Source organism: Tiliqua scincoides, chromosome 2 (genome assembly GCF_035046505.1).
Source record: "Tiliqua scincoides isolate rTilSci1 chromosome 2, rTilSci1.hap2, whole genome shotgun sequence".
NCBI lineage: Eukaryota > Metazoa > Chordata > Lepidosauria > Squamata > Scincidae > Tiliqua > Tiliqua scincoides.
The window spans coordinates 168,186,213-168,200,050 of NC_089822.1; the positions used below are offsets into that span (position 1 = coordinate 168,186,213).

At 43.2% G+C, this 13,838-nt stretch overlaps 1 protein-coding gene across 4 annotated transcripts in view; it reads right to left on the minus strand.

Annotated features, from left to right (window-relative positions):
* EVI5L (ecotropic viral integration site 5 like) overlaps nucleotides 1–13,838 on the minus strand; it is a 61,466-nt gene that overhangs the window by 18,546 nt on the left and 29,082 nt on the right. For 2 of the 4 annotated variants that reach the window (XM_066613472.1, XM_066613473.1), the window contains exons 8-12: nucleotides 11,633–11,722; nucleotides 9,315–9,412; nucleotides 7,673–7,733; nucleotides 7,029–7,082; nucleotides 6,012–6,044 (exon numbers count right to left, since the gene is read on the minus strand). In XM_066613472.1, the coding sequence (XP_066469569.1) occupies nucleotides 6,012–6,044; nucleotides 7,029–7,082; nucleotides 7,673–7,733; nucleotides 9,315–9,412; nucleotides 11,633–11,722 (336 nt within the window). The remainder of the gene's footprint in view (nucleotides 1–6,011; nucleotides 6,045–7,028; nucleotides 7,083–7,672; nucleotides 7,734–9,314; nucleotides 9,413–11,632; nucleotides 11,723–13,838) is intronic. The other 2 variants (XM_066613474.1, XM_066613475.1) reach the window with 2 other exon arrangements.

Below are 13,838 nucleotides of genomic sequence, written 5' to 3' on the forward strand. Positions count from 1 at the left end.
GGGGGTTACACTGAGTTCATATACTTCAAAAGGGAGATTATTTCCAGCATCACACTGCAACACCACACTACTGACAAAATATTTGTTTCGTGGTAGTGTAGAATGGGTATACATGTTCCTGTAAAATAACTACCTTTAGGTATTTAGTGGTATGTGCTGTAAGGACAAGTGCATGGGGGTGGGCAGAAGAACTACCAATGCAGAGACTTAGACATAGCAAGGCTGTACATTGTCATTCCCAAGAACATGGAAATGATGTGGTCACTAGGAAATATGAATTGCCATAACCGCATTTACCAATGCAAGAATTGAAATATTTCTATGCTTTTCCTACTTCCTCTCAAATTAGGAGTCATAAAATGTTAGAGATACAGCCAAAGCAGGAGGTGGTGCATTTTGCAAAGTTCTGCCCCACCCACTCCCAAGCACAAAATACCTGGCTTGAACAACACCCCCCCCCCATTCTGCAGTGCTGATGTCTCCTTCCCACAAACCTATTCATGCAACTTTTTATCCCCCCAAACCTGACTTTAAGTAGCACTGCCATAGTCCTAGCTTTTATAGTGTCTTTTTTGTGAAACTGATCTTCTAGCAAGCTACATTAGAATGATAATTATTGTAAATACTTGCCTATAGTATGTAAATTTTTTGCCAAGTAGTCAAGCTCCAATTATCACTTCACCTTATCTCCAGGTCAATCAGAGGGCAGAGCCTTTCAACTCTGAAGTTTCTTGTTAAAGCAAGCTCATTAGAAGCAGTGTAGAGCTCATTTGTTTCTATAGTACCTTTCCTGGGAAATTCCAGCCACAGTTAACCTTTTATTTTCCTTCCTTCTGCTGCAGCCTGGATCTGCTTTGCAAATGCTTGCAAAGCAGGTCTGTTTTTTTCAACACCAGGATATCCTCCTTTCCATTTGAAACAAAGTCCCAGGCTACAATTCAGTGCACCATTATTTAAGAACAACACCCAGTGGGTCTACTTCTGAGTAAAAAGGGTTGCAAGTACCTAATCTCTCTGCTGTGAATTGAATTGCGCACTCCCAGTTATGTGTTATTTGTATTGGCAACCTTCAGTCTCGAAAGACTATGGTATCGCGCTCTGAAAGGTGGTTCTGGCACAGCGTCTAGTGTGGCTGAAAAGGCCAATCCGGGAGTGACAATCCCTTCCACACCGGGAGCAAGTGCAGTCTGTCCCTGGTCTGTCTCCCTGGCTATGGGCCTTCCTTCTTTGCCTCTTAGCCTCAGACTGTTGGCAAAGTGTCTCTTCAAACTGGGAAAGGCCATGCTGCACAGCCTGCCTCCAAGCGGGCCGCTCAGAGGCCAGGGTTTCCCACTTGTTGAGGTCCAACCCTAAGGCCTTCAGATCCCTCTTGCAGATGTCCTTGTATCGCAGCTGTGGTCTACCTGTAGGGCGCTTTCCTTGCACGAGTTCTCCATAGAGGAGATCCTTTGGGATCCGGCCATCATCCATTCTCACGACATGACCAAGCCAACGCAGGCGTCTCTGTTTCAGCAGTGAATACATGCTAGGGATTCCAGCACGTTCCAGGACTGTGTTGTTTGGAACTTTGTCCTGCCAGGTGATGCCGAGGATGCGTCGGAGGCAGCGCATGTGGAAAGCGCTCAGTTTCCTCTCCTGTTGTGAGCGAAGAGTCCATGACTCGCTGCAGTACAGAAGTGTACTCAGGACGCAAGCTCTGTAGACCTGGATCTTGGTATGTTCCGTCAGCTTCTTGTTGGACCAGACTCTCTTTGTGAGTCTGGAAAACGTGGTAGCTGCTTTACCGATGCGCTTGTTTAGCTCGGTATCGAGAGAATGAGTGTCGGAGATCGTTGAGCCAAGGTACACAAGTCATGGACAACCTCCAGTTCATGCTCAGAGATTGTAATGCAGGGAGGTGAGTCCACATCCTGAACCATGACCTGTGTTTTCTTCAGGCTGATTGTCAGTCCAAAATCTTGGCAGGCCTTGCTAAAACGATCCATGAGCTGCTGGAGATCTTTGGCAGAGTGGGTAGTGACAGCTGCATCGTTATAAGTTGTATGTTATATGTAGAGCTTCTGGCTTAACAAACCAGACACCTTAAAGGTGGTTTTGATTCATGTTTCTCCTGCAGTGGCTCCCAAACTTTTTCACTTGCATATCCCTTGGCAGCCCATTTCCATAAATTGTACCCTTCATATTAGCAAAATGTTTGTAATCAATACAAGCCCTCATCTCCTCTATATGAAAACCCAGACTTCATGTATTCATCACATACTTGCTCTTTTCATCTGTTTGAAGAACAGAAGACTCTGCCTTTGCACTGTTTTGCACCAGAAGTGTGCTGAGAAATTCTGGGTGATTGATCACTTTCCATACTATGTTTCAGCTTTTTTACTGTGATGGTTTTCAATCACTGGTTCATACATGAATTGATGACCAAAAACTAGCTATTGGTGGGGCTTTCACAGTCAACTGGCTACCTCCCCTCCTGCCTTGCTGGTCCTTGCAAGGCATTCTGGAGCATGACCTGCCTTTTTCTGCCATTATTCCATTCTTTTTCAAGTACCCCTAAAGGTCCTGTTGAGTGTCCCCGGGAGTACATGAATACCAGTTTGGGAACCACTGTTTTACTGGTATGTTGTTTGTAGTGCACTTACTCTGATAGTGTTTACAAAAAGGTGGTGAAGACCAGAATTTAAAAAAAATAATGTTTATGATCTTTAACTATGTTTTTAATAAATCAGAGACTACAGTTCTTAGGTAACAATTAGTGGTAGGTTATTTTTCAGGATCTGGCCTCTGGTAAAATCAGACAAAGCTATAGTCAGACACCTCCCTAAGTTTAACCCCTGACTTATCCCAGGGTCATAGAAAATTCCATGATTGTTGGCTCAAAACCTGCCCTCTGCTTATCTGTGGGATCGACTTATAGGTGGGTGTCTACAGTGGCTATGTGAGATGAGTGAGAGCAAATAGAACAGAGCAATAGCAGTGCCTATTTGTTTGCCCACAGTGTCATCACACAACCAAATGTGATGTACTATAATTGTTGAAACCAAGATGCAGATCAGAACTTCCTAGGTTCAAATCTCACCTCTGTGGTAAACTCATTAGGTAACCTTGAGGCCAGCCACTTCATTTCAGTCTTAGCTTCAATTTGGGGATATTTATTCACCTTACAAATGAATTTTAAGGACAACATCAAGATAACTTGTTAAGCTCTTGCACACTAAGCAAGCTCTGTAAAAATTACAAGGTAGGCAGTTGATTTAAAAGATGTACATTGTAGCACTGACCAACACAGACTGCAGACATCTAGAACAAGAGACAAGTAGCCCTCCTGTTTAGAGAAACATTTTAGCCTGCTGCTACCTCCAGCCTATTTTTTGCACTAGAGGTATTAGCTGAAGAACATTTGACTTGGGTTTGATACTTCCTTAACCATTTTAACAGTTTGGAAAGAATATAGAAATCTCCTAATACCTATCTAGACATGAGGTACTAAAAAGAACAGGCAGAAAAAATTAAAGTCTTAAGCTGTATTGTACATGTAGAGATATATGCAAGTAAGAAAACCCAATGGGATTTTTTTAAAGCAATTTCTGCCCAACATTGTATATACGCAACAGGGATCAAATGTGTACACCTGTAGGCTGGGCAGAAATGGATTCAGCAAAGGCAGCTGGGGATTGTTATAGACAGGAAACTTGTCCTCAATTCCTAGTCACATTAAGGAAAGCGATTTCGTGCTAGCTGCCTCACCATTTTGCAAACTGTGCCAATATCCCTCCTTCATAGACCAGCAGCCTCCTGATGCCTATGGAAGTTCTGACACAATCCTAATTAGAATGATATACTTTTTAAGCCAACATAAATCAATAGGTTTACTCAGAATGAAATCTACTTTTATTCATGGACTTATTCCCAAGTAAATGAATAGGATTACAGCCTTCAATAAAAGAGTCAGTATGCCCAGGTTTGCAGTGTTAGAGGTGATGGAGATTTGGCTTGATAAAGCAATCAAGGCAGGGAGCATTTCTCCAATGTGTCTCAATGCTACTGTATTGTAAGTTAAGTTGATGCAGGAGTAAACATACTGTTCAAAAAAACTAGGCAGTGAACTCCCCCAATAGTTAGGAATCATTTATTTCTATAGAACACAGTAAGGGAAGCACATTGACAAGAGACACAGGTAGTGGGGAAGGTTAGTTACCAAAAACAACTATTTTGAGCAGTGACCTGAAGCAGTCTAACTATGATATTATTCTCATGCAATGACCACAAATTCATCCCATTGGGGGGGGGGGGGGAGAATCTGTTCAACTATTGATGTCACTTATTTTCTTGAATAATCTGCATCTTGTATTCTTTTTGTGTTTGGTTGTGCCACTTCCAGAATCAAACCACAAATATTGGTTGCAACACCAATACTGGTCTCTGTACTTTTCCTAAATTCTGGGCATGCACCACTTTAGATACCCACTTAAGTTATGGGCAGACACACACATCTTTTAGTGTAGGGATAAAACATTTACAAGTTGCACTTGAGGTGACAGACATTAAATCTGTCCTTTGAGAATCAGACCCAGGCAGTTTGAAGTAATTCAGTTGACATTATTGCCCTATATATCCCACCCTATAATCCTAAGAAAACTGGCATGTAAGTCTTGGCTCCTCTGAAGCACAGTACTTGGACCTTGAATGGATAAGGACAAAAGCTTAAGCTGCAGTGAATATACATACACCACACACATTTTCTAGAACTGTTAATGAAAAATGATATTTGGATTTATAATCCAATGTACTTTCCCACAAAATTCAGAAACAATGTGCCAGAATCAGGGTGGTTTTTATTTATTTATTTATTTTGAAACCTTCGCCTAACAGATGCAGCTTATATGACAGTGTTTTGGAAAGCACTCCATCTTTCAGTAAGGTACTAGAGACAGAGAGCTGCATTTTTAATTCAGTTTTGCAGATTCTCTTCGACATGCTTAGAAGACTTCTACCCATGCAGCTTAATAAACTTTTCCTCTTTGAGCCTAGTAGGCGTAGTCTGGTGGTTGAGCAGAAGGCTGCTGGAAGAATGCTAATCCTTGGTTGAATTTTGGATGGGAGACTGGAAGCTGATAAAGCTGTCATGAGACAACAGAGCTAAGAGTCGCTGTTTACAGCTTGGCTAACCTGAAACTGCTATTGCTGGAAGCTCGGAAGGCATACCCAGATGCGATGACCACATCATGAAGGACTCCGTATGGAAGAAAAGAGTTCTATGAGTTGCCTGTCGAAGAATTATTGTAATAAACTCATTTGTACTCTATGGAGCTTTGAAAGCCACCTTGGGAATTTGCTTCAGCATGGGAAAAGCGAGATAAATCTCTCAAATAAATAAATACAAATAAATAAGAAGTCACTTTTAATGCAAATGTGATGCATTTCCTGTGGAGGCAAAACTGCCATGCAGGAAGTTGCATGCAAATTACATTAAAATAGACTAAGACCTCTTAAGTAATGTGGACAGTGTTAATGCTTCTTCCTGCTTACCTCAGTCTCCCACCCCAATAAACCCAGAAATAATCTGGAGTTGTTGTATTACAGAAAACTATGGAGGGCTGAACCCTAAAATCAGAGCAAAAAGTGCATGCATGGCTCTAAATTTGCCTCTGAAAAAATGCAGCATCTCACAAGTCAGAAACCCAGCTGCTATATGTCACGCATTATTCAGATGCATTACTTAACAGGGGCATGAAGAGTTACAGCTTCACAGAGCTCAAAACCATCACTGTTTAAAATAGAGGATTGTTTCATCAACATTACCAGATCTTTAACATGCTAAACATGCATAACCCTTAAAATCATCTGAAAAATGGTTATAGGGTGTTCAGGAACATACATACTCTTCTGGATGGAAGTGCCAAGCAAGCTTTAAAATGTACAGCCAAGGCTGCAAGAGGGCTTACTGGACTGGAATGAAATGAAATGAAAGTACCAAGAGGAGAGCTGGAAATAAAAAGGTTGTACCATACCTGAATCAATCTATCTGCCAAGGCAGCACTCTCCTACAGGAAACCCAGAAGAGGGAGATCCAGACAAGGAAGAAAAGATACAACAGCAAGGTCACACAAGCATTCTACCTACAGCTAGAAGCACAGCAGAGAAGACAAAGATCCCAACAGAGTCCCAAGAAAAGAACTTCCATTCCAGAGCAGTCCCACATTTGCAGCACTCAATTTCCCTTTATGGAGCGTTGGGTAATTTTTCAGGGACATTTGTCTATAAAGTGAACATGAATTCCATCAGGAACACCTCATCATACATTAACTTTGCCCCAATGCTGCAGTTGCTATAGCAGCATGCAATTTGACTGCCTATTACACCACTAAAAAATTTTTTCTGTAGACATCATGCAATTCTCCAGTTAGCAGAAAGTAGGACGACTTCCTGGAAGAGATCCCTCCAGGCAAGCACCGATGTTCTCTTCCATATAATCAGTATGACCCTGTGTTCACTCATATAAAAAGAACAAGGTCAAAGATTTTCTATATTTTCTTGTAAAACTTTATTATTTAGCACAAAAACAAAATCATTTGAGGTTTATGGCACAGCATGGTGGAAAAAAACAGTTTAAGATTCCATTGCTGTCAAACACACAGTGGGATAAAGTGACAGTCACTTTCTGTTCAAGTTATTATGTTGACCAGACTTGATAGTTTTGTCTCTGCAAGATTCTGCAAATTAGTTTTTCTATGCAGGCAGCAGGTCACTGTGGTTTTACTTCTTCACCATTACCAAGAGAGGCAGGGTGAGTGAACGAGTATGATGGCCCTTACAGCATATTTTATTCCCTACTCTTGGAGTGGCTCTAGAGATGAATTCTCACAGTAGTTCTTGTGAGGATGCACAGCAGAAGCTAGTGTTTTGGCACTGTGAGTAGTTTTTACAGTCAACTGGGAAAGGTGGTTGTGTAAAGCCTCATTTTTGGTAGCCAAACTAGTCTGGAAGCGGAGGAAGTGGATTCTCATGAGGCTGGGTACACTCCTCACCTTCTCTAGGGTCTCAATTCGCTGTTTCAGAAGCCGGTTCTCAGTACGTAGCCTCTGCAAGCAAGACCAAAAATCAGCGTGTGTCCCAATGTGTTAAGCATGCGTTTTAAAAAAGTGACAGCCAACATGGGCAGGTATACTTGAAATCCTGTGTACCACGGTACAGCCGTCTGCAAAACCACTTGATTGAATAGCCAGGAAAGCAAGGATTATACCACACACAAGGTTGAATCTAGAGTTCAGTAACAGAATTCCTTACACTTCTAAAATACACTGCATTGCATTAAGTTTCCAAGATCAATGATCACATGACTTTGACTGGACGGTAAAAATTGTTACAGAATACAACAACATTGAGTACAGCACACAACTCACAATGGACAAGAGGAAAGACAAATATCAGGTTTTACAGGCACAGTTATGAAATGGCGACATGAAAAATCACTCATCTTTGTGGCTTGAATACTGGCCAACATAGTCCACTTTTCACAAGACAGTGTTGAGGTCTTGCCACTGAACAGAAGCAGCAATGTGTTATTTGAGAAAATGAAGTACGGGAAGCTCCTGAAATGTGTGTGTGTACTGCTGTGATGCACAGAAGGCAAGTGCAGAAATGTGTACAAAACTAGAGGAGCAGCACTTACCTTGATTTCAATCTGCTCTTCCATCTCTCTGTTTTTGATTGCAGTGTACTCCTTCTCCAGTCTGTAACAGGGCAGAAAGCAGTTCACCCAGTTTCTCCTTAAAGAATGCCTGTTGTCTGCGCAAATGTCAGCCAAACTAAATGACATGGCAGCAGTTATGTTTAAATTCAGTTCTGTTGCCAGCATACATAATTTAATGACAAGGCTTGCAATTTAAGGGAGAAGGGCAATGAGGAAGGCTGATCATTTATTTTTCACGTTTTTATACCACCCTTCCTCCAAGTTACTCAAGGTAGTTACATAGTTCTTTCCCTCCTTTCGCCCTCATAACCCCGTGAGGCAGATGAAGCTGAGAGACTGTGGCTGGCCCAAAGTCACCCAGGAATCTTCATGGCTGAGTGGGGATCTTCCAGATCTTAAATCCAACTCCCAAACCACTATACCATCCTAGCACTACACTTTGCCCATTAGCTTCTTGCAGCCTCTCCCAGAAGCAATTTTCTCCCAGCTAAAATAATTTATAGTGCAAGAACTGGGCAATAGCCTATGGTAAAGTATGCAGTTGGAGGGGTGAGGGTTCAAACTTATCACAGTGTGCCCTTTTTGATCCTTAAATTGGATCCTCCACAACCCTCCTTTCCACATGGATCTGCAGCAGATCCAAAGTTTAAGCATGCAGATTTGCCACCATTACACTTTGGTTTGGACTTAGAAGGGTCAAGTTTTAGAACTAAACACTAAAATCAGTGTTGTAATCATACAGTTCCAAAGTCTTCATGACAATATTGGACTATACCAATACAATACTTTTGGTGTGGCAACAGTTTCAGCACTACCATCACAAAAATGTTCAGACTGTCCTCAAATTGTTTCATTTTGATGAGGAGTGCAAGATTTCTAATATAATCTTGGATATAGTCTGTGCTTTTATTCATGTGGTTTTGGGTGTTCTTCCTAAGCTTGAAATATAATGACCAAATGTATTAACCAGACTGAACTGCACAGATGTTTCCTGGTTGCCAAGCATATTCTTACTCGAAATTACAAATACATATTGCTAATTAAAAGAATGGTTTAGGTATTGGCCATTAAGGAGAAGCTCTGTTTTAACAAATGGCAAGTGAAGACTTAATTCTGATTTGTTCTTTTTACAGATACTTGTTGAGAGTTCTCCCTCTTCCATCATCTCCCAATGGCTGGTTATACAGCTGATAATGTTGAAAAGGTTTGCTAAAAATCAATGGCGTGAACAAGATAGAAGTTACAGTTATGATGAGGGGAAAAGTGAAGGTACTTAGCCCCACCTAGTGTTTAAGACTCACAATCCTGGAATGCAACTGGACTCTTATCTGTAGTCCCTTTGATCTGACACCACCAGTTACAGAAACACTGCTTCTTCCAAGAAAAATGTTTCTAATGAAGTTTCCCACATAACTTTTCTAAAGAGAGACTCCAATTCTACGCACACTTACTTGAGAATAAGCCCCATTATGTAACTTCTGAGTAGACAAGCATAAGATTGGGCTGAAAGTGACAGATGCAAATTGTTCATGTTATTGAACAGATCTATTCCATCAGCTTCAACTAGCTCAGCATTTTCCAACCAGTTAAGTTATAAGAGAAAAGAAAGCTAAGAACTTACCTTTTCATTTTCTTAGGGTTGTATTTGACCTGGTAGGCTTTCAAGATCAGCTTATCAGGACAGCTGTCAAACTGATGAGGAATCACTTTCTGGAAATACTATGAGAATGAAATCAGAATGCACTGAGGATACATTTCATTAGTCAACAAACTCCTTTCTAATGACTTGCTGTATAGTACCTATGTCACCAAATCATCAGACAGTAAACTTATTAAGAAAGGAGAGTAAAGAAAGATCTATTGTTGAAATCCACCCTGTGATAATCACTTGAGTTTTACTTCCTGATTTTTATACAATCTAGCACTGTAGTCAGAAACCTCTAGAACGGAAAATGCTGAACAGCCACTGTCTGGCACCAGACTCACCAGCCCCAAATGCACACAATCCGAAGCTGGGCAGCCTGTCTACCACCAGCCAGATGCAGCACACCGAGTAGGCCTGCCTCGGCACCAGCTCTCACTGGCCGTATTGAGACTTGTAAGGGCATTCCACGTGTTATAGAAGCAAGGCCCATGCCAGCCCCACCAGCTAGTGAAGAAACAGACCTGGAGGCATGCGAGTGGGATGTGGGCAGAGGTGGCTAGAGATGAGCTGGAACTTAGTGAATGACAGAGGCGCCAACGCAGGACTTGGGAGGGTTTGAATACTTGGGGTGGGCCTGGTGGGAGGCACCCCAGAAAGGGTGGAGTTTGAGGAAAAACAAAACAGCAGCAAGGGGCTAGCAATGAGGGGACTTGCTCTTGCAGTACAGATGGCAACAGGAAGTTGCCAAGTGGATGAGCTGGCTTAGAGGGGAAACAACTGTGATGATGGATGTGGTCTGGAGCCCCACTCTCTCCTGATCAGCATTCAAGTACGTGCCACCAGGGAGATAAAGCTCTTCACTCTGCTCAGTGGAGCACTACTATAGTCACATTCATTACAACTCATTTGATCAAAACTATATCCTATCTTGGGGTATACAAGCACAGAGAGACACAGAACATAAGATACAAGGAGATGACTTAGATGCTCTTTTCTAGTTTACAGTCTCAAAACACCACTACTTTTGAACACATCTATCCCGTTCCAATATCAGGATAACAGCTTTGCTCTTTGGTGCACAATCCCATGCACCCACATAGAGCAAACTGAAATAATAAAATTTCCATTGTAACCAACAGGAATTTCATGGTCTCCTCAAGGGTCAATGCAAAAGAATTAATAGTTGCTCAATACTGTATTTTCTACTGCTCAAAATTCTCAGATAAGTGAAGATATTCAATGTTTTTCAGTAAAGTCAGGGCAAGACGAAATGGTTACATCAGATCGTAGCTCGCTGCCTAGTTGCTTATTACCTTTCACAAAGAACAAAATATTGTTCCTCAGCCAGTAGGATTCTGAGGTACAAGAAAAAACTGAGGGGTCAGAGAGGGAAGATACCAAATAAAGTGTAATATTCTGATCATCCTCAAGGGTGAAAGTTTGGCCCACTGTCATATGAAGATGGAGAAGCATCTAAGACCTGTCAAAAGGCTGAAAGATTGCGACATAAAATGGCAATGACAATAAGAATACTTCATGTTCCTTACACTTGTCACACTAGAAATTCAGGGGCGTGTGAGGCTTATTTCTAAAAGCATGTTCTAAACCTGAACAATCAGATAGCTGAAGGTTTCTGATTATATAAGTTATACTGAAAATGAGGCCCACACATTTAAAAAAAAGGAATGGTGGGCAGTCAGAAGTCTGAGTTTGCTGCTCTCTAAACTTGACAGCAAGCCTTTGACCTAAGGGAACAGCTGGCTCTAAACTGGCTAGAGCAGGGTCCAGCAACCTAGATCCAGCCCAACACCCAATTTGACCGATGTGGAGCTTGACTTGGGAGGCAAAGCATTCTACTCAATTTGCACATGTGGACAGGAAACAGCAGAGCCACCTGCCCAGGCTCATGGCACAGGGACTACACAATTCTGGACAGGCAGTTCTTCCATTCCTTGTCTGGTGCACAGCAAATTGAGTGGGAAGCTTTGCCTTCCAAACTGAAGTCTGAACTACCACTTCCAAGAGCTCAGTAACCTGGGTGTTTGATGGGTGACTTGTACACTGAATGTCCAGACTTCCTTGCCAAATGTCTGGCCTCTAAGCTGGCAAAGGTTGCTGGCCCTTGGGCTAAAGCTTTATCTTGGAAAAGGACACAATGTTTCAATGATGTTCCCAAACCATCTCCTTATTTCCATTCTTCCTCAAGTCCCTCCCTCTTCCCACTCCCTGCCATATAGAAGTTGTGAACTAGATGCAAATGTTCAATCTACTTCCAAGTATGTTGTAAAGCTGACCTGTGACATGCCCTCCATGTCCAGTTGCATTAGTTCAGCCTGGTTGAATTGCAGAAGAGCCAGTCCCACACGGAATATTATCTCCAGTCCCTAGAAGGGAGAGTTTAGATGGATTTAAGCACTATGTAGGGGTTTTCCATTGTTTTGAGAAACTGTAAAATCAGTCGTTTCACTTCTTACTAGGAGAAAAAGGTACTTAGCATTTCTCAAAGTTACTTCCACACCTGTTCACAGGACTAGATTACGTATGGATTATCTTTAGACAAGTTGCCTAAACAGATTGAGAATGTGCCTGAGCTGCTAGCATATTTACAGAAACATTAAACATAGACAGTACAGTCTAAACAGTGTTTCTCAAACCGTGGGTTGGGACCCACTAGGTGGGTCACAAGACAATTTCAGGTGGGTCCCCATTCATTTCAATATTTTATTTTTAATGTATTAGACTTGATGCTACCATGATATGTGACAACATTTGGGGAAATGTTATAGACCTGTACTTTTAAAAAACTACTATGTATATTCTTTTAACAATGATGGTAAAGGAAACTTACTCCTGGGTAAGTGTGGGTAGGATTGCAGCCTAGGATAGTTAAAAATTTTCCTGCTTGATGATGTCACTTCCGGGCATGACATAACTTCTGGTGGGTCCCAACAGATTCTTATTCTGTCCCGGTGGGTCCTGGTACTAAATGTGTGAGAACCACTGGTCTAAGGCATAAAATTTGATCTGGCACCATCTATGAAGGGGTCATTTTCTAAAGTCTGGTATAAGGCAGCATTTCTCAACCAGTGGTATGGAGACCACCAGTGGTACTTGAGGTGGTGGTCTGGCAGTACTTGTGGAATCTCCGGACACCTACCGCCTGGCAATGCGAGCAGGAATACAACACAACAAGCAGTGGTAGGAGGCTCGGCTCAGCAGGGAGAACTCCAAACATGCTCTTTCATGCTCGAAAAAGCCCTCTTGTCCACCCTGGCCTCTTACATGTGTTTGTCATGTGCTTCTGGCCTCCTAATCCAGAAGTAACTGGCAATGATGTCATTGCCAGTTACTTCCAGTTATACTTCAAGTAGGTGGAGAGAGTGGGTGTCAATGGACAATGGGCGACTGCCTTGGTCGCCTTGGTGGATGACCTACGCCGGGGACTGGACAGGGGGAGTGTGTCCCTGTTGGTCCTGCTGGACCTCTCGGCAGCTTTCGATACCATCGACCATGGTATCCTTCTGGGCCGATTGGCCGAGTTGGGGGCACCGTTTTGCGGTGGTTCCGCTCCTACTTGGAGGGTCGGTCCCAGATGGTGGTACTGGGGGATGCCTGTTCGACACCCTGGCCCTTGAAGTGCGGGGTGCCACAGGGTTCAATTCTGTCCCCCATGCTATTTAATATCTACATGAAACCGCTGGGAGAGGTCATCCGGGGGTTTGGAGTGGGGTGTCATCAATATGCTGATGACACCCAGCTCTCTCTCTCCTTTCCTCCAGACTCCAGGGTGGCGGTTGAGGGCCTGGAGCGCTGTCTGGAAGCAGTGAGGATCTGGATGGGGGCTAACAAGCTGAAATTAAATCCGGATAAGACAGAGGCTCTCCTGGTTTGGAAATCTTCAATGCAGGTGCTGGATTATCGGCTTGCTCTGAATGGGGTTGCACTCCCTCTGAAGGAGCAAGTCCGCAGCTTGGAGGTCCACCTGGACTCGCAGCTGCTCCTGGACTCCCAGGTGGCAGCTGTGGCTAGGGGGGCCTTTCCGCAGCTTCGGCTGGTGCACCAGCTGCGGCTGTACCTGGATAGTGCAGACCTGGCCACGGTGATCCGTGCTACGGTGACATCGAGGTTAGATTATTTTAACGCGCTTTATGTGGGGCTGCCCCTGAAGACGGTTCGGAAACTGCAATTAGTGCAGAATGCGGCGGCCCGTGTGGTCACTGGAGCTAGGCGGTTTGACTGTCAGTTCGCTTCTCCGGGGGCTACATTGGCTGCCCATTCGTTTCCGGGCCCAATTCAAGGTGCTGGTCTTGACCTTTAAAGCCCTATACTGCCCTGGGTAGCAGAGCCGTACAATCCGGCTCGTCCTCTCAGGTCATCAGAGAAGGCCTTTTTACATGTGCTGCCGCCTAAAGAGGTACGTGGGGCGGCGGCAAGAAATAGGGCCTTCTCAGTAGTGGCACCAATGTTATGGAACTCCCTTCCCCTTGACTTGAGAATGGC